Source organism: Carassius gibelio, chromosome A15 (genome assembly GCF_023724105.1).
Source record: "Carassius gibelio isolate Cgi1373 ecotype wild population from Czech Republic chromosome A15, carGib1.2-hapl.c, whole genome shotgun sequence".
Classification (NCBI taxonomy): domain Eukaryota; kingdom Metazoa; phylum Chordata; class Actinopteri; order Cypriniformes; family Cyprinidae; genus Carassius; species Carassius gibelio.
This window is the reverse complement of record NC_068385.1, coordinates 19,987,125-20,008,471: the sequence shown is the minus strand read 5'-3', so window position 1 is coordinate 20,008,471 and position 21,347 is coordinate 19,987,125. Positions and strand designations below refer to the sequence as shown.

Here is a 21,347-nt window from a genome sequence, read left to right as displayed (position 1 = left end):
GGATGGGACAGAGAAAAGCCAGGGCTGGGTCCGCCTCCTCTTTGGGCAGTGGTTCCAGGTTCATCACCTGATCCCTGAAAGGAGTGGTTGGTATATTGGCCATGTAGCAGAGTCGAGATTTCAGGATTACATGGGATCATGTAAGCTTGTCTTTTATATGGTGCTCACGCCGAAGTATTGGTATCCACTACCTCCTGGGGTAGGTCATCTAGAACCTTTGCATCCCGTCCAGGGACCAGACATGGAGTGTCCAGAGGTCCAGACATGGGTGCCATAAAGTGCCATGTCTTTGAGAAAGTAGATCCTTCCTCAGATGAATCTGCCAGGGAGGGGCTGTCGGGGAGTTCTGGGAACCAGGTCCGGTGGGGCCAATAGGGTGCAATTAACAGGACCTGCTCTATCTATATATTAGCAAAGCAAGTTAAGTAAGTCAGAAATAATGGAAGAGGCATTAACTTCGTTTCACTGTCCAAAAAATTCCATTGATTAAATTAATGATATTTGGTCTCAACAACAATTTAAGAACAAGCAAGTTTATATTTGTGGTTAATTATGCAAAATCAAAAACTAGGCTGATGCACCTGTTAAAGTGTAGGGTAACTTGGACCTAGCAAATGGTTGGGATGAAATTAGCATCTGAGGGGATGAATTGTGCAATGACATCCATGCCTCCAGATAAAACAAAACAGCAACTGACACTTCATTAAAAAGTGTACTGAATCACATGGTAGCAGAAGGCATTTTGTAAAAGGCCAGTCAGAATACACTCACAGTATTTTGAACAGTGTAAAGGCAAGACCCAACAGACCTGCCCGTGATTTGAACACAAAATTGACTGCCAGGAGTTAAATGGCATTGATATGAGACATATTTTACATTTGAATGTAACGTTTGCCAATATACAAGGAACACGGTCGCCATGATTTTGCCAAGTAAGACAAGTTCCTCGATCAACATATTTTGATGATCCTGGGTCAACATTACTGTCCAGAAATATAGACTTAACCCAGACCCTACCACTAAACCTAACCCTACCCATAATTTATTCCTAAAATCGGGAAATGATAAGTGAAAAACAATGGTGTAAAAGCATCTAACCCTGACTGTAAGCCTAAAAGTTTGAGTTGCTTCAGGGAGGAGTTAGATGCGGAGCCTGCTCACAGTTTCCCGAAACGGCAACCCAAAGGGCATCAGACGCCTCATCATCCGCACCCAGTACCTCACGCCCATTTCTGTAGCATCCCAGGCTTATATGCAGCCTGGAGGAACCCCTGCTGATGTTGGTGTGAGTGGCATGGTCTGCTCACGGTCCTCCTGAGGCGACAGTTACTGCTACGTGTGTCAGTTGCATATCAGTGTCATTTAACAATCTAAGAACTAACGTACACTTCTGGTTTTAATTGCTCAGTGGTGGTCCAAACTGGCATAGAAATAGCAGGAATGAAATTGTCTTTATGTTAATGTGCATATCAAGTTCATATTACAGAAGACTCATTCGCATTCTTTCTGAAGATGGGAATTGAGTTGATGAACTTTAAAATGTTTTTAAGTTCATTTGAGACCTGTTGTCCAGGGACTCAACTTCACTTTCCAAGAATAATGGCCGGTGTTTTCAGGCCAGTATTGGGGGTACAGCACTTTCAGTTCATCAATCATCCTGCTGTATCTGTCTGTGTTTTCTTGTATTCGTCCACCTATGCACAGTAAACATTCCTCTTTATTCCTTGCAATAGCCTTGAAAAATTCCCTTTGATCGATCAGTCTGTCAGTGGATTTTCCTGCATTTAGTGTGACACCTTGGAAGCAGTTTTTTTGTATTGCCCTCTGGCTTACTGCTGTGTGTCCCCCAGGCTGATCTGACATAGCCTTGATTAACAATATTTTACTTTTTTTTTCTCTCTTTTTAGAATTTCTCTGTGAAGCTTTTAAGTAGGTTGGTATAGTCCTTTAATAATTGTAGCAGTATCATGCAATTGACCATGCTCACATGAGCCACACTGTCTTCAACATTCTGTACACCACACACAACAATGGTAACAATTACATTTTATTTATTTTATTAATTGTAGCAATAACCATTGTATTTGCTCTTTTTGCTGTGCTACTACTGAAACAATGTTAAAATAATTTAATGTAGCAATGCACTCTGGGAGTAAGTAATTCTGAGTATAGCTATACTAAGTCGAGAGTAAACCTAATGTAAATTATCAAGTACTCCCTACACTTATTTTTTAGTTATTAGAACACTTGTGTGCAATTTAACTATTCTAACTAAGCATTTGTCAGTTCAACAAACTCTTCCTATTTCACTTTAATTCACTTTTTAAGGCAGTTGGTTTGCATGCTTTTTTTCCCCTTTCTTTTTTTTCATTCTTTCTTTTTTTTTTTAAGGAAGTATGTCTAATTAGATTTAATATTGTGTGGACCCAATCTAGTTCCTCCTCTCTTTTACTGTTCTCCACTTTACCATTCAATAAAGGAAAAAGCCAATACATGTGGCACTTTCTTGTTGTCAAACATCAAAGTAATGAACTACACCTGCTGTGAAACTGACATGAATTTCAATAAAATTCACTAAAAGATTGCTGCAAGTTATTAAAGTTATTAATATAGATATATATCTCGGACAATTTGACAGTCTGCTCACAGATTGAGAAAGCTCCCTCAGCTTAAATATTAAGCTATGAAAGGATTTAATTTCACTGACAAGCCAATATTGTTTCAGGCATTACAACTCGAATCAATTTAAGTTTGTTCATTCTTCTCACGCGCAGGCGAAAAAAAAAAAAAAAGAAGAGAAGGGCATTATTGATCCCTGAGGAGAAATTCTTTCTATATCATGTTAGGAAACACGTTGGGCACAAACTGAAAAATGAGGGGATGGATTATCGGGTCGAGGGAAGGCCGTTTGCATGAGGCTGCCCTTCACAACCACCTGCAGTGGTTAGGAGTCTTTCTGGACTGTGAGAGAGCACGGATCACTTTCTGTGTGCAGACAGAAGGATAAGCTTGGATTGATGCTCTCGTATCAAGCTGAGCTGCAGGGCAAAGTGTCTGTTTGATGTGTGCTGTCATTAGTATGGTAGCACCACTCAGCACCTTTCCCTGCCACAATAATCACTTACTGAGAGCTACAGAGTTCACTGCTTTAAGGCCTCCAAAAGCACAATCAATTACAGCTCAACAACACAGCTATGTGGTGCCTTCTGTGCTAATTTTTGTTGTTGTCCTATTTTCTGTTGATTACAATCATATAACACACATCTCTGTAAATGCCTGTAAAACATGCAAGATCTCCCTACTGTAATTATGTGATTCTTCCACACTTAATTAGTAACTTGCATCTTATGTAATAGTTGGCAAGCAGAATGACCGCGTTTGTTCAGTGGGACTGTTCAGGAAGCAATGGAGTTTATTCCTGGGAAATTTACATTTCTGTTGGAATATATCTTGCAACTAACATTGGATTAAAGCATTCAAATCTCCCTTGATGAGTACAAATTAATGTAAGCGTTCACATCATTTAATCAGGGATGAGTAATGTTCTCCTGCAGTAGCCTTGGACCAGTTTTCCATTGCAAGGAAGTAACATTATAAGATCTATACATTAAAATTGCAGAAGAAAATGTGATTGGTAGCTACTTTAGTGAAAAAAGACTCACCTCTATTTGGGTGTTCTGGGAGGTTGGCTATTTATAATTATTTAATTGGTTAATAGAAAGTTTATATATTTCAGTAATTCAACTCAAATTGTGAAACTTGTGTAATAAATAAATTCATTGCACACAGACTGAAGTAGTTTAAGTCAACAAATCTCAACAAATTAGAATATGGTGACATGCCAATCAGCTGATCAACTCAAAGGTTTCCTGATCCCTCAAAATGGTCTCTCAGTTTGGTTTACTAGGCTACACAATCATTGGTAAGACTGCTGGTCTGACAGTTGTCTAGAAGACAATCATTGACACCCTTCATAAGGAGGGTAAGACACAAACATTCATTGCCAAAGAAACTGACTGTTCACAGAGTGCTGTATCCAAGCATTGTAACAGAAGAAAAAGATGCAAAACCAACTGTGAGAACCGGAGACTTATGAGGATTGTCAAGCAAAATCAGTTCAATAATTTTAGTGAACTTCACAAGGAATGGATTGAGGCTGGTGTCAATGCATCAAGAGCCACCACACACAGAGATGTCAAAGAATTTGGCTAGTTGTCGTATTCCTCTTGTTAAGCCACTCCTGAACCACAGACAACGTCAGAGGCGTCTTACCTGGGCCAAGGAGAAGAACTGGACTGTTGCCCCGTGGTCCAAAGTCCTCTTTTCAGATGAGAGCAAGATTTGTATTTTATTTGGAAACCAAGGTCCTAGAGTCTGGAGGAAGGGTGGTGAAGCTCATAGTCCAAGCTGCTTGAAGTCCAGTGTTAAGTTTCCACAGTCTGTGATGATTTGGGGTGCAATGTCATCTGCTGGTGTTGGTCCATTGTGTTTTTGAAAACCAAAGTCACTGCACCCATTTACCAATACATTTTGGAGCACTTCATGCTTCCTTCTGCTGACCAGCTTTTGAAGATGCTGATTTCACTTTCCAGCAGGATTTGGCACCTGCCCACACTGGCAAAAGCACCAAAAGTTGGTTAAATGATCATGGTGTTGGTGATCTTGACTGGCCAGCAAACTCACCAAACCTGAACCCCAGAGAGAATCTATGGGCTTTTGTCAAGAAGAAGATGAGAAACAACAGACCAAAAGATGCAGATGATCTGAAGGCCACTGTCAAAGAAACCTGTGCTTCAGACCACCTCAGCAGTGCCACAAACTGATCACCTCCATACCACGCTGAACTGAGGCAGTAATTAATGCAAAAGGAGTCCCTACCTAGTATTGAGTACATGTACATTAAATGAACATACTTTCCAGAAGGCCCAATTTTTTTTTTTTTTTTTTTTTTTTTTATTATGAAGTATTCTAATTTGGTGAGATCGTGAATTGGTGGGTTTTTATTAAATTTGAGCCAAAATCATCACAATTAAAAGAACCAAAGACTTGTATGCATTGAATTTATTTAATACAAGAGTTTCACAATTTGAGTTGAATTACTGAAATAAATGATCTTTTCCACAACATTGTAATTTATTGAGATGCACTGTATCTTCAGCTCACTGTGGAGGTTGGTGATGTGACTCCTCTGGTTACCACCAGGTGGTGACATATTAGCAGATATATAAGTAGGACCCTTCATACAATTGTATATTATTGTTTAATAGAAACTGAAGCTTTTTAATTGATTGATTCGTAACACCACGTCAGCATCATTAATTTGAGCTTTCTGCAGTTTGTGTGAGATGGCTAACACCAAATACAGAGTATCATGACACCTTTTATTGCAACTGAAATCGTTAAAGGCACCCTATTCAGTGTCAGGTGATTTCAGCATTAATGAATAAACAGGTATCCTGTCTAGGTCTTTATGTTGAAATGCACCCGTATTTGATTTGCGAGACTAATTTACAAGTCTTTCAGCCAGCTTTTGCTTCCTCTTGAATAATAGATCTTTTAATAGCCGAGCAGCTGAATAATTGACAGGACATCGATTTGCCTGCTGCATGTTTTCAGTGTCAGACCAATGCAAAGACGTGTTTCACTTCCAGAAAATCATTATCTAGGTGTGATCTAGGGCAGCTCCCCTGTCAGAGCCCGTCTTCGTTTTTTAAGCACTTACGGGTTTAATTCATTTTAATATGATTGATAAATGAATACATGTAAACTCAATTGGTTCTATTATAACTAATTTGTTCCTCTTCCATTTTAGCCTCAATCAAGACTTTGCTAAGACTGATAACATGAGCTTGTTATCAGAGTCAGATGGTCAGAGAAACGCAATAAGTTGGATTGTAATAAATTGGATAAAATGTTGAAATTCACATGCGATTCATACTGTATATGTATTATATAATCGTCTAGATCAGTGTTTCTTGAACTTGTCGAGTGATGGGAGAGGTTTGAGAAGCACTAAAATAATGCTTGCTTTCTCTCAATACAAATGTGTATTTTTATTACAAATGAAATTATAAAGTCAACCTGCTGTTTCACTAATATGTTTAAAATAGTTTGTTGTGGATGTACTATCCATGTACAATGGAATGGTACATTTATTTGGGATGTACTCGCTCATCAATTTAATTTTGTTCATTTCAAACAAAATTACATTGTGTTGCTTTAATATCAACTTAACTTTATTCCCTATCCTTAAGGAAGCAAACCATCAAAAACCTCCAACCCTAATCCTAAACCTTAAAGCCAGTCCTTCTTCCTAGTCCAAACTCTCATTTAAAGGAAAACCACATTAGCAGAGCTAAAAGGAGCCAAACCCTTTCCCTATCTGTAAAATCGGTCTGGTCGATAAGAATGCTGATCTGGGAACAGGTCCAGAAGCACAATAAGCATGAGGGTACTCTATTTGTTTCACTTCAAGGATCGCATGGGTGCTCTAAATATGGGCTGTTTACAACATCAGATTGCCGCATTGGAAACAGCTAATAGAGCAGTACAGTACAGCTCAATGAAATGATAAAAATACATCGGTAAGTTGAGCAAACACTCAGCCCACCATCCTCCCACACCACACTCATCCTCGCCACAGGAAAAAAAAAGCTCTGCTGGCCTCCAACTGGCTGGATACGGTTGTCATGACAATACTATGACAACGCCTCAGTCCATCTCATTAGTGATGCTATGACCACAGAGGCTCTTATAGTAGAATAGTATCTGCGGTCTGCGTGCGCCATGAATGCTCGATCACCAGAGTCTGACAGCTTTATATAATGCATTACACAATTATAGATGCAGCTCTCTAAGATACACATCACTATGAGTCTGTATGTCTGCTTTTGTTCTGTTGTCTCAGGAATGATTTCAGCACCTAGTCCTTCTAAGAGCTGTGTATTGTTTGTGATGCCACTGCCACCTCATAAAGATAACAAGCTGGAGTAAAAGGCTCTATAACATGAATATATGATGTGTTGAAACCAGGTGTAAAAGGATTCCAGCCACAAGTCATTTTGGCGACACATATTCACTATTAACTAAGGGTTTTCCCTCAATAAACTCTCAATGTGCTGCTTAATGATAGTAAGTAAAGAAATTATTGATGCAGTAGTAGGTATGTTTAGGTATTGGGCATGGGTTAAGGGACATAAAATCTTGTATTGATGTGTGCTTTGTATGTACCAATAAATAGCCAGTATGCTAGTAACATTCATGCTAATAAGCGACTAGTTAATAGTGAATAGTTGTTTCCAAATCTAAAGTGTTAAGGATTTTGCAAACCTCATTCGAAATTTTCACGTGTCTTTTTTGTATTCACAATCCTTTTCTATCAAAATGCATGCTAGGGATGTGAAAACGCAGAAAATCGAACCTGATCTGATTTTTTTGAAGTTTCGGAGGATGTGTGTAAACATGATTGACACAGCGTGAGGTCGTATTTATTTTTCAAAAATTTCAGACTTGGTGTGCAAAGTCCTTAACTCTTGTACCCTCAGCTAAAATCCTGTGTATCAAAACACAGTAACAAGCAATCTGAACTATGTTTAATATGTAGTTTTTGGACCAATGAAATGCAGAATTTAGCAAAAAAGAAACTAAGGAAGTTATTTTTGTGTTACTGTTTCTCATCTGGCCTGGGCTTGCTTGCTTGGTTTTTGGCCAATATAAAAGCTCAGGGTGAAGGAAAATTCACACTCAAACAAATCCTTTCATCTGTGATTGAATAAATTGAGTATAATTTTGTTGTACTTTTTTTTTTTTTTTTACACCGCTGATAACAAGATGCATTAGGGATGTAAAGTCAGGCTGCTGCTGCATGTATGCTCTGCTCTACTGTGGTTGAACGGCTATTATTGGTCGTGTTTCTTGTTCCCAGCTCATGGTTTCCTGTTCTCTCGTGTTCCTGTCATTTGTTAATAAACTCAGCTTGCCCATGGATCTGCCTCATCTCACCTTTGCTGAGCTCCTAACATTACAGTTTTAAACCCATGGTGGAAACAAGCTTTCATCGAACAACAGAAAATCTGATTGCATCTTTACTTGTTCGATCATATTTATTATGTTTGGTTTTGAAAAATCTCTTTGTATATAAAATTGCAACTCTTAGAATCTTTTTTTTTGTTTTGTTTTCTGTGGCGGACACAAGCTTCCACAGATTTGTGTAAGGGTGAAAGATTGTCCAAGCAGATCTTGCATATTATGTGTATTTGCCACACTGGAATGACTGCATTTCATTTGCACCTTTACTTGCTTAACCAGGTTTACCAAAAAAAAAAAAAAAAAAAAAAAACAACAACAAAAAAACATTTTCGTTTAACTTTGTCAGAGGAACCAACTGAAATTTAAGTCATTATTCATAGATAACTTCCAGTTTTGGTTAAAAATATGTTTCAAAATGCAAGTTTTTAAAAATGATTGTCTTTGTGTAGCCTATAAAAATGCATATTGTTGAAAACGGTGATGCTGTGCACATACATATTACATGTTCGCATAGTGTTGCTTTACAAATAGACATTGCCATCTACTGGCCTGGCATGCATAATACAGTGTTTTTAGTTGATTTTGTGTGAACTAGGATCTTTTTGACATTGTTGTCTATTGTATGTGAAACGTTTCAAGCTTTTCAGTTTTTAGTACGATCTTTGTTCAGTCATCAGTCAAATAATCAAAACAGTAAAATAATGACAGAATTTAGTTTGAAGTTTGAACTATTCCTCTAACGTGTTTTGAATCCTAGAATGTTCCTTTAACAATGTCACAAGACCACATGCTGAGTTTGTTCATTTCACCCAAAATTAAGATCTGACCTTCTAGCAGAAAGGAGGGAGGAGGTGAAGAGAATTCTGTCGGAGGCAGAAACAAAAACAGCACTGAGCAGGGGACCGAGAGACACAGCCAGAGATTGTGAAGGGCAACAGAAATGAAGACTAAACTAGAACTCATTTGGAAGAGATGATAAGAAAACTGTCTAACTCTGACTTCACAGCGCCTCAGGCTTCCTCCAGAGAAACCCTTCTGCAGTGTGTCATTTGGAGACTGAAATGAATAGACAATCACACTAAACAGAAATGAGATTGAGAGAGAGAATGTAAGTGCATGCGGTTGCATCAGATCACTGGGTGTCTGGCAGGCTTTGATGCTGTTCAAGGTGAGAAATGAGGATGGCTGCAGACGGGGCAATCAGCAGATCTTCATGTGACCTTGCTTTCCCATCTGGCCACAGCAAGCAAACAATGCCAGAAGTTGAGTGCTGAGTTATATTATGCGTAGGACACTTTATGAAAACCTTCCAAGAGTTACAGCCTTCGGTTATTGATCAGCATTTAAACTAAGAGAAAGACTTCACTGGTGCTGCGTCTTTTTCAGAGGAGACTTTTGAAGCCCTATATCATCTGATCATTATCATCAGTATTGTTACCAAATGTTTTGGCAGTTGATGTTGAATTACAATTTGAGTTACATTATTTATTTAGCAATGATTTTGTTCATTCAGCAGATGTTTTTGATCAAAGTGACTGACAAACTAATTTCTAAACTAATAAACAAACAATTTCTAGGAACACTTCACCCAAAAATTTGCATTCTGTCATCATTTACTCTCTCTCATGTCTTTAACAGAAAATAGGGTTCTTCTAAGGATGAAAGTACGTAACAAGTTAATTGCTGCTTTCTTTCATCCTTGGTAAACAAAATGATAAAAGAAAGACTATTTTCCATTAATTATGTAAGACTTTGAATATGTCTCTCTAAGAATAGTCCATAAAAATAGGGCCCTATTTACTGTGTTAATATTGATTTTTCACAGGTGTTCTACTCATATTTTGCATTATCCATTGCATTTTGTTGTACTTTAGGTTTGAAAGAAATGTCTGTAAACTTAATGGATAAAGGAGTGTTTTTTTCTTCAGTGTACTTCAAGTGTTAAAAGTACATACCTGGAAAATTACCTTTAAAATTATTCATATACAAAAATATACTACTTTTCAGGGATATATTATAGGGAATGGCATACTATATTACTCTTATTACTTTTGCAGTGTATAGAATGCATGCATATACAAATGCAACTTTTGAACATGCAATATAACTTTCAGAAAAAAAGTACAAAAGCTGTCACTGGGGTGGTACAGTTGGAAAAGGTACTAATTTTTACCAATTTGTTATATGAATGTGTACACTTTACATAGTATGTACATTTAAGATACTAAAACGGACTGTGTAGGGGCAAATCCTTATGTAACAAGATAGTAAAGAGCGCACAATAAAGGAGAATTCCAAAACACAGTCTTTACCAAATCCACAGGAGAAAGACAATGCATCCACTTACATTGACATTACATCTAGACAAAATCAGACAAAGAACTGAGAAACAGAAGGATTATATACTAGAACTAATGAGGAAGCTGAAAAAGATAAGTGATAATCAGGGCACAGGTGAATTACATATGATATGAATAATTAAACAGACTGGAGAGAAGGGACTGAACCAAAAACACAATGAAACACAGGAGACAGACCATATATGTGACACAAATAAGGTACAAAGGTGTAGGGTACTGCCCCAGTGACAACATCTGTACCCTTTAGTGTAGCATCTGTACCCTTAACGTATGAAGTGTTGATACTGCATCCCACAATGCAATGTGCTTGAACTTACATTATTAGATTGGACTGACAAAGACATTTTTTGCAGAATGTAAAATGACTATATTTATTTGCTTTATGGATTTTCATGACTTACTATAACACCAAATAGGGAACTTATACGTATGATTACATAGTGCATGTATTGTTTTATGCTATTTTCAGAAAAAGTAGTCAACAGTAAACTTTACATGTAGTAAGGGGTATAGGTTGAATACAGTCGATGATGACATCTTCAAACTCATTTGGTGGATGCACTTTACAAATCTTGAGCCAGTCTCTGTATCTTTGTCTTGTGTATAAGCTAATCAGTCTAATCTACTTTCTGATGTTGGGCCAGCACTTTACTGCAGTTCCCATTTTATTTAAACCATGCAGGGGTTGGGTGGCCTCCAAGATGCAGAGATATTTATGTTCATTCCTAGACAAGAGAAAGAAGCAGAGAGAAACAGAGCGGCTCAAATCTGTTACATAACCCTACCCAGGCTTAAGTCATCTAAAACATATGTTTTCAATCAGCTACGAGATCCAGCGCTGAGCTATGTTTGTCTGTGGGAACCCATTGATCAGGTTCTCATAATCCCAGGACCTGTGTTAACCCTGCGTAGCCTGACATAATAAATAAAAAACAGATTTTTTTTTTTTTTCAAATGGAACAGTTTATTGATCTGTTAGCCAAAATAATATTATGTGTTTTTAGCTGGGTATCATATTTGATACATCAGGCTTTTATGGCTCATTGTGTGGTTATGGAGCTCATGCTTGAGGAAGAAAAACAGATGCTAATATTTATAATGGACCAAAAGTAAGACAGAACCACAACCTGAAGGTGGGCATTTTTAGAATGATATTACACAGCCTTTTGCTTGTTAAATAAAAAGTAACTAAAAAACAGGAAGAGACAAACTGGACCCAGGCCACAGCCATTATGATGACCCATGGTGGAGCCATGGTGGAGGAATGGCTGCCGAATCCAGGAGTGCAGCTAACGGCGGTGGAGCAGATGGTGGTGGAGCCCGAGGTGGAGAGTCGATGAGGCGACAGGGAGGATCCGGAGAGGTTTGTTATGCTGATAATATAATTTGAAAGGACAGAAGTATTTCCTAGGGAAACCTTAAAAACACACACAACTTTGCCAGGAAGTGGCAAACTCGGCAAATAAGCTGCTCTATCAGCAGCATCCACAACTGAACAACTTGAAAAATGATTTTGCACCGGTGCACTTGCTAAAATGAAGGTGGACTGTATAAAATGGGTCACAAAAAAAGTTTATTAATGAGCTGCTGAATTTTAATTACTAGTTCATTATTATGTGCTGACAGAGTTCTGCTCCTCCAGTTTCATTATAAGCCATGGTAAGCTGTTTTTCCACTTTGAACATTTTAAAATGTCCTCAAGACCCCAACACACTTTTTACTGTGCATATCGCACTCACACACTGAACTCAACAGAAGTCAGTGACAGATTTTCTTACTAAAGGGAGATGAGAGGGTCTGTATTACTATTGAAAAAAGCGTAATGCTCAAGTTAAATCATGTGTGCCTTAATTACCAATCACATTACAGCCTTGACGTCATTGAATTTCAGTCCAAATTGTGCGACACTCAATCGCCATTTATGGATACCATAAGAATGATTGAGAAATGCTGTAAGATGTATCCCACCTGTCACAAAAAGTCCATGACTTATCTTATAAAACAACATTTTATTTGGTGTAAAATATATAATAGTTTAATCCAAAAGTACTGCTTAGTGTAAAGCATGTTGGAGATTAGCTGATAGGCTTTTGATTTGTTAAATGATCAGCTGTTTCCTCTAAAAAGCTGTTTATTCAGTATAGTGAAGCCTCTCATCCATTGACATCCATTTAAAAAACAGCATCTGGTCTCCTTTCAAATGTACTGGCAAACTGGAAGTGTTAGCATTACCCATTGAGATTTTTTGACTAAAGGTTGCAGGCATTATACACAGTACCTGCAACCTCAGACCAAATTTCAGATTCTGTAGTTAGGCTAGCTTATACAGATCATTAAGAAAGCAGAAATCCAAAATTTACTTCATATTACAGGAACATTCCCTCTGCGCTGCCCGCACCGTCTGTTCCTCAAGCTGCCCCTGAGCCCAGCTATTGGAGTTATTCCGGTGAGCCACATTCCTTACCAGATGCTCCGTGCATTTCTTGCTGCAGCCTCGCACCTTCGTCACGGAGGAGATTAAGGTGGCCGTCATTCTCACCTTGCTCTCCGGTAAGGCAGCTTTGTAGGGAACGGCAGTGTGGGGAGAACCGAGACCCATGCTGTGCCTCGTTCCACACTCTCGCTGCTGATATGAAAAGGGTATTTGGTAGAACAGTAGCCGGCAAAGAGGCTGCCAGAAAACATGTGGATCTTGTACAAGGGGACTGTTCCATTGCTGACTAATCCATTGAATTTCATACGTTGGCGGCCGAATGCAAGTGGAACGGGGAGGCGCAGTAGGATATGTTCCTGCATGGGCTGGCCGACTGTGTTTCAAAAGGAGATCTACCTGCTTGAGATGCCATCGAATCTCAAAGAGTTGATTGACTTGGCTCTTCGGGTGGATGCCCGCATCGAACGACTGGGGCAGCGCACCTGTTCTACAAGTTTCCCCGGCAACACGGAAGCTGGCAACCAAAGCAGAGAGAACACGGCCGGTCCCGTCATCGATCACGAGCCCAGGTGGGTAGAGCTCGGCTGTCCCGGGAGGAGAGAGAGAGGCGGAGGTCCCAGGGACTCTGTTTATATTGCGGTGGCTCTGGATATTTTCTACTCTCTTGTGGGGTAAAAGAGCGAGCACGGTAGTAAACTTGGGACTACTATCAGGTGGGACCTCCACCAGGAAGTCCTCGTCATCCACTCTCCTTCAAGTGAGATTGAGATGGGCCAACAACCAGAGCACATACTCCTGTCAAGCTCTCCTGGATTCCAGAGCTGAGGGTAATTTCATTGACACAAATCTTGCATGGCAGTTGAAACTCCCCATCATGTCTCTCTTACACCAATAACTTCCCAACATCACCCTCACTACTGGACCCATAACCCTGATCACCTCCGGAAATCACTGTGAAGTCCTTCTCTTCCTTCTTGTTGGAGTCCCCCATGGCACCCATTGTCCTAGGTCACCCTTGGCTGGTTAAGCACAATCCACGAGTGGATTGGGGTTCCAACTCCATCACCACATGGAGCAAACATTGTCATGAGTCTTGTCTGGTGTCTGCTTGTTGTCCTGTGTCTGATTCTGTGTTCCAGGAGAAGGCAGCAGTTTTGTCAAACGTGGCCACAGAGTATCTGGACCTGAAGGAGGTGTTCAGTAAGTCCTGCGCTGCTTCTCTTCCTCCGCATCATTCCTATGACTGGGCCATAGAGTTAGTACCAGGCAAGTCCCCATCTATAGACAAACTTTACTCTCTTTCTATTCCTGAGAGGGAGGCCATGGAGAAATATATTTCTGATTCTCCAGCAATGGGGTTCATCCGCCCTTCCTCTTCTCCAGTGGGGGCAGGATTATTTTTTGTTGGTAAGAAGGATGGTTCTCTGCGACCTTGTATTGATTACCGAGAGTTGAACAACATCACTGTGAAGGATACTTATCCTTTTCAGAATGGGTGAAGCCAACCTCTATATAAGTCAGTCCAGAGAACCATTTCATAAGAATATTCTTGTCCATGTTGTTGGCTGCTCAGTCCTCCTGGTTGCCCCACTTTGGACGCACCAAATTTGGTTCCCAGAGTTAGTGCAGCTGTCAGCAGCTGCCCTGTGGTACCCGATACCTGCCCTCCTTATCTCATTAGCGTTGGTGAAATGAGTGGGTGACTTGCACACACAATCACACAATCAGTGCTTCCTGTCTTCAAGTTGGGCCTAATGACTGAAATGACTCAGTGGTGATTGGGACTCATGTTTTAGGGAGTCCGAAGTGCTCTGAGACTGGGTTCATAGAGCAGGTCGTTGTGTATTTGCTCAAAGCATGGTGTGATTGAATGCGTTCCCCATACACAACATAAGAGAACGTTCGAAGGGGAATGCTCCAGTTACTGATGTAACCTAAGATTAGGGAATGAGCATTGTCACTTGCCGTGCTACAAGATGTGTACAAATTGATGACTGTTGCTTGAGTCAAATTATTCTGATGAAATGGAACTTCAAGCCAACTTATATAGAGGTTGGCTTCGCCCATTCTGGCAGACTAGAGCACAAACCAGTCATGAGAAAAAACAACTTTATGTTGAGATCACAAGATAAGTTGTCATCTTGAGAAAACAACTTTCGTTATGTCAAGATCACAAGATAATAACTTTCATTATGTTGAGATCACAAGAAAACAACTTTTGTTATGCCGAGATTACATGTTAATAAGTTGTGATCACAAGAAAACAACTTTTGTTATGTAAAGATAACAAGATAATAACTTTCGTTATGTTGAGATCACAAGAAAACAACTTTCGTTATTTTGAGATAACAAGAAAACAACTTCTGTTATGTCGAGATCACAAGATAATAAGTCGAGATCATGAGAAAACAACTTTCGTTATGCTGAGATCACAAGATAATAAGTCGAGATCATGAGAAAACAACTTTTGTTATGTCAAGATCACAAGATAATAACTTTCGTTATGTTGAGATCACAAGAAAACAACTTTCGTTATGTTGAGATCACAAGAAAACAACTTTCGTTATGTTGAGATCACAAAATAATAAGTTGTGATCAAAAGAAAACAACTTTCGTTATTTTGAGATAACAAGAAAACAACTTTCGTTATGTCGAGATAACAATATAATAAGTCGTAATAATGAGAAATTTTCATTATGTCAAGATCCAAGAAAAAAACTTTTGTTATGTCAAAATCACAAGATAATAAATCGTGAATACAAGAAAATAACTTTTGTTATGTTGAGATCACAAGATAATAAATAATGATTACAAGAAACCTGTCTCAGGTTACTTACGTAACCATAGTTCCCTGAGTAGGGAACGAGACACTGCTCCTCTAGGGGGCGTTTTGGGGAACACCTCGTCGTGACCCGTGTCTGAAGCTTACATTGAAAAAACACCAACTTGTAGGCCGACGATAGCCTCCGACGTCACTACCGGCGCGACTATAAATCAGCACCGGGAGAGCACGTCATTATCTTCTTCGTCTGAAGCTTGCGTCCGAAGCATGGCAGGGAGCTAGAGGACGCAGTGTTTCGTTCCCTACTCAGGGAACTATGGTTACATGAGTAACCTGAGACAGTTCCCTTTCGAGGGACAGTTCCCTGGGACGTTTAGACGGCTGTCTGTGACAGTACCCCTTACGGCCAAAAGGCCTAATCTACATACCCAACTTAATTATTATGCTTACGCATAAGCTTGCTGAAAGAGCTGTCTCAACAGTTCTCTAGTAGCAACACCCTGTTTAGATAGGTATCCGAGGATACATAGGTGGAGTGGCGCCCAAGATGAATGGAGCTTTTACCAACTCAAGAAAGGGCACGAAGCAATCGGGCGAAGCCCTCACCATATAGGATTTTAGAAAGAACGCAGAATACTAGCGTGCGAACTTACCACAGTGTGGATTTCAGAAAGTGTGCAAAGACTACACGTGCACACTTACCATAGCATGGATTTTCAAATACTGTTATAAGGAGGGGCTCTCGTGGCACTCCGATAGAGCAGCTCATAGATGGATTGTTGCATCTCAAAACAGTATGATTTATGGAAACAATACTGGAGCGCTCTGGGGAAAAAAACAGAGAACTCCGTCTCATACGAGAGGAGAACTCTGGGCTCAGAGTAGCGCGCTCATAGGCGACCCTTTTTTGGAAAAAGGGGAGCGCTGCTAAATTACCACGAGAATCACCCAAGTAGCCCCTCATGTTGAGGGAAGCGATGCTTGAGGTGTATAAACAAATACACACTGTTTGAATGGAACCCAAGGAACCAAGGTCTAATCATCTCAAGAAAGGGAACGAAGCAGAGCGCGTAACCCTTATAGTACAAGATTTCAGAAAGTTTGCAGATTCTTGCATGCTAACTTAGCACTTTGAATTTTTAGAAGGTGCGCAAAGTGTTCACGTGCACACTGACCACAATGTGGTTTTGAGAAAGTACACAAAGCTTAGCGTGTGTACTTAAAGGTTCCTAAGCATCACAGAGGTAATGAATCTCACGGGAGAGGCAAGCTCAATTTTACAAACCTTGGGCGAGGGGAGCATCACCTGAGGCGGCATATACAAGAAGACTTCTGTAACTGCCACCTCCACTTCCCGGTAGATGCGACAGCACCCCTTAGCAGCCAGGAGACCCCTCGGGGTGACCTGGCCAGACATCCATGAAATTCCCTGCAGAGCTGTGCCAGGCCTGATGATCAAGGAGGCTCCCTCAGAAACCTGTGATCTCAGCCGCCTAATACCGGAACATGAAGCCGGATGGCTGCTGCTGGCGAATGTTTAGTAAACACTGTAACTGAGCACTGCAAAGGAAACTCACAGAGTTTATTAGTAGACATGAAACCACCAGCAATCAAATACACATAAGTACATACAGAGAGAGTTACATTTACTCACCCACCCTCCTACGCCGAAGCCCCGCTCAAGGGGCGCCTCATTTTAGTCTGGACCATCAGTCAGGTAGTTGCTATGGACATAGAACCATAAAAATATTATAGGTCCAGCGTAGGAGACTGTTATGCGAGTTATGTTATGTTAACCTCGATCAGGTGGCGAGCTGGTGGTTACAGGGGAATTAGGAAGGGGAAGATAATAGCACAAGTTAAAAATCCCCAAAGGGAACGAGTAGATACCTTGGTATCAATCCGATTTGGACGAGAACGCTGCCTCGTCTAGATCAAACCCCTTAGGTTCTGCTTACCTCCTTGTGACCCACGATTCCTCTAACCCTTGCCCGCAGGTGGAGGAGGAGTGCGAGTTGCGACACTAGCCTTCTGTGCCCATCTTTGATCCTCAGATTGAGACAGGCCTGGTCCCCTATGTTGTTCTGGCTCAGACCTGGACCTTCGTGGAACGAAGGATCTGAAAGCAGCAGAGCATGCCTTCGTCTCCCTGTTCTTCTCAAATCGCCATCACAACGGAAATACCGAAAAGTTCAGAAGGCGAAACCTGAGCATCAAGCAGAAAGCATTTTCTTTCCTCCCGATGTGTGTTCATCCACAGATGTCTCTCCGCTGCCACCATGGCCACCATAGAGAGATCCGTGGTGCGGCGCAGCTCAGCTACCTGATCATGAAAAGGCCCCTGCCTCTATCCAGGTCTCTTAGCAGATCAGTCTGATATGCTTGAAGCACCAACATTGTGTGTAATAAAGCCACAGCCTGACCTGCTACTGCGTATGCCTTGCCATTTAAGCAAAATTATTTTCTGAAGGGGCTTAGATGGCAAGGAGTGAGAGGATGTTTCCCCTGCAGAAAGAAAAAAAAATTCACAAATAAAAATTTAGAATTTTCTACAGGGGGCATTCCCACCTAGCCGCTTTCGCACATCACCTCGATGTTGGCAGATTACTTTCATGCCGAAACCGATGGATGCGAGAAGAAAACGGCATCTTTCATTTCTTTTTAATCTCTGTATGGAGATCATGCACAAATGAAAGGTTTACCTGAGCTGGAAGGCTTTGGTCAAAGTAATTTTCGCTCAATAACCTCCAACAGCTCTACATACGCAGGGTAGGAAAATTGAGAAGGCTCAGCCTCAGCTTTTTCACCATCCTCAAATATCTCCTACTTTTACTGGGTAAAAACCCAGCAGAGCACTAATCTCAGTATGAGAAAGTCCCAAGGCTCTCTCTCTCGTCCGCCACCCATTTTTCTTTGTTTTTTTTGTTTTTTTACGATCGCGAAAGGGAAAGTCCCTCTTTAAACCATTCAGACAGATCCACCTGTATTCTCACGAGCTCATTTTCTTCCCCGCCTCAGCGTGGACAGATCCTGAACTGCGGGAAGCAGATGGCTTGCCTTTTTTTTTTTTTTTTTTTTTTCAGAAGAGAGACGAACGAGAGCGGAGTTTTTCCATTTTCAAAAAAGCTCACAATGCATGCAGATTGCCTCCTCAAAGACATTGCGTGCGTGCTCTTCACCCAAACAACTGACGCAAAGATCGCGTGTGTCATCGGGTGTCAAATAACGCAGATACGGATGCACACATCATCTAAACGCTTGCTAGTTGTCGCCATGATAAACAGAGAAAGATCGCCCTTACCGGTTCTTTCAGATGCACACTTCAAACAAAACAGTCAGTGAAGATGAAGAGGATAATGACGTGCTCTCCCAGTGCTGATTTATAGTCACACCGGTAGTGACGTCGGAGGCTGTCGCCGGCCAACAAGTTGGTGTTTTTTCAATGTATGCTTCAGACACGGGTCACGACAAGGTGTTCCCCAAAGTGCCCCCTTGAGGACGCAGTTTGAAGTTCCAGCGAAAGGGAACAACTTTTTTTATGTCGAGATCACAAGAAAACTTTCGTTATGTCGAGATCACAAGATAATTACGTTTAAAATATTAATAATCCATGGCCTTTTAGCACTTCCGTACACCCGATTGCAAGTACTACATTTTTTGGAATCTGATTATATGAATCAGATTATATGAAATCAGTTTACCCAGCACTAAATATCAAATATGATACAGCAGGCTTTATAAGATAAAATTCTTATGTTCCAGCAATGTTGCATTTATTGATTATATTTCTTATGTCTTTAAACCATCATCTGGATTTCTAGCAAAACAGATTTGGGTGTAGGGGCTACATTTATTTTTATAGCCCATGTATATTTTACAAATGGTGGGATATACACTTTTAAATGATACGTGTAGCCTACAAAGCAATCTATGTAGTGATGCTTCATAAACCACTGATCTGAAGAATAACGTCAAGACGTTTTAATCTCCAAAGAGCCACATGGCAGCTCAAGAAGTGGGAAATTTTGTTATAGTACAAAGAGGGTATTAGCGCTCATCCCACTTGATGCTTACGACAGCGTCAGCAACCCGCTCCATACAGATGCGGCGCGGGAGCGCGCATTCAATCACGGACACGGAGCCGGCGCGCATGAGAGCGAAAGGGGCGGGGGAATGAGAGAGAGAGGGTGAGTGAGCGAGCACAGGCTGATCTCTATCTATCTCCCTCAGACATCTTTCTATGTTGCAATACACAGAGCAGAGGACGTGCTGGTCGTTGGCAGTGAGTGGCACAGCAACCCATCATGCGCGCCGTCTTCTGAAAACCTTCAGCGGTAGGCAAACGCATCGCATCTGTCATGTTTTCAGTATTTTGCAGATGGAAAACTGCGACTGCGAATGGATGCAGGCTGGTTTTAACACTCATTGATCATGTTTGTTTCAGGCGCGAGGGATGGCTTAGTCGCGTGCGGAGCGCCGATGCTGCACGATGAGTGTAGCGCTGCAAGATTTACGAAATAACGTGAGTCGCACTGATGCTTTTCATTACACCAGAAACATCTGCAAGCCGTCTCATGGGCAGACCATGGGATGAACTGACCGAAGCTGCTTTAAACTGATTCTTGGCACGTAACAAGGGCGAATTCTGCACATTTGGAGATGCGCGTTTGCTTTTAATGTTTACTCCTCGATTGCGCAAGAACTGATGTAACGAAACTCACAACAAGTCATGTTCTACTCTTGTACAACGCAACTGTATTTACATATGGGTTTCCCACAGTTGTTTCCTCGTTTCATTAAACACTAGCATCTTCTTCCTCTTTTTTTTTTTTTTTTAGGAAAATAAACAGTCAAAAAGCGCTCGAACGAATATGAGTCGTAGTGCTGCTCTCTGTCGCAAACAAACTATTTAGTGTAAGTTAGATTCCCTGAAACCATCAAACTGCTCCTGAGCGACACGCACGCGACACACCGAACCCGTTCGGTTTCTAGAATAGCACAGATTCCTTTCCGTGCAGCCGTTCGCGAGCTGTTTCAAACACAAGACCGACTGGTTTTTATTCATTGTCTCTTTGTTCGAGGTTTCTCTCGTTTGTTTACAGGGAGTGGCGACGAGAGCATCTTGCGTTGCACAACACTTTACGGACAGGCGTACGTCACCATGGCAACTACAGCGCTGAAGGGAGGGAGGGGGGGGGGGGTCGTGGTATGTAACAGATGTAACAGGTATATTCCATTCTCCCGCGAGATCTTCTTTAAAACTACGCTGTGTGACGTGTTATGTTTTTTTTTTTAAATATCAATATATTTTCATGACCTCAGTGTTTTGTTTATTAGTTATGAGATAGACCAGAACATTAGAAGGGGATATTATAAAATTGTCAGTCGTGTCCATGCAAAACTAAAACTAAATTTTACCCTGTTATTACAGATTTATTTTTTTATTTAGTATAATTTTTTTGTTAAGTGTATCTGCCAGGGGAAAACGTATGTCTAACAGCACTCCTCTCCTCAACAGCCCACACAGTCTCAGATATCACTCATGTCTGTATTAAACAGTGTGGGACTCGCTCGATACGTAGGATAAGGGGTTTTGAAGGACCCATCACCCAGCCATAGCAATCACCAGCTGAAATGTATTTCTGTAAACCTTATGTAGCCAGAGCAGATGTGGATGTACTCATGTAAGCGCGCTCAGTTTCAGTCATTTGGTAAGAGTGCTCATGATGGAGCCGCTCTAACT

At 40.8% G+C, this 21,347-nt stretch overlaps 1 protein-coding gene across 1 annotated transcript in view; it reads left to right on the top strand.

The window, feature by feature from the left end:
• The first annotated feature begins 19,774 nt into the window (after positions 1 to 19,774).
• Positions 19,775 to 21,347, top strand: part of LOC128028695 (endothelin-converting enzyme 2) — a 56,008-nt gene continuing 54,435 nt past the window's right edge. Inside the window, exons 1-2 of the mRNA XM_052615986.1 lie at positions 19,775 to 19,938; positions 20,049 to 20,126. Of these exons, the coding sequence (XP_052471946.1) occupies positions 20,094 to 20,126 (33 nt within the window). The 5' untranslated portion in view covers positions 19,775 to 19,938; positions 20,049 to 20,093. The remainder of the gene's footprint in view (positions 19,939 to 20,048; positions 20,127 to 21,347) is intronic.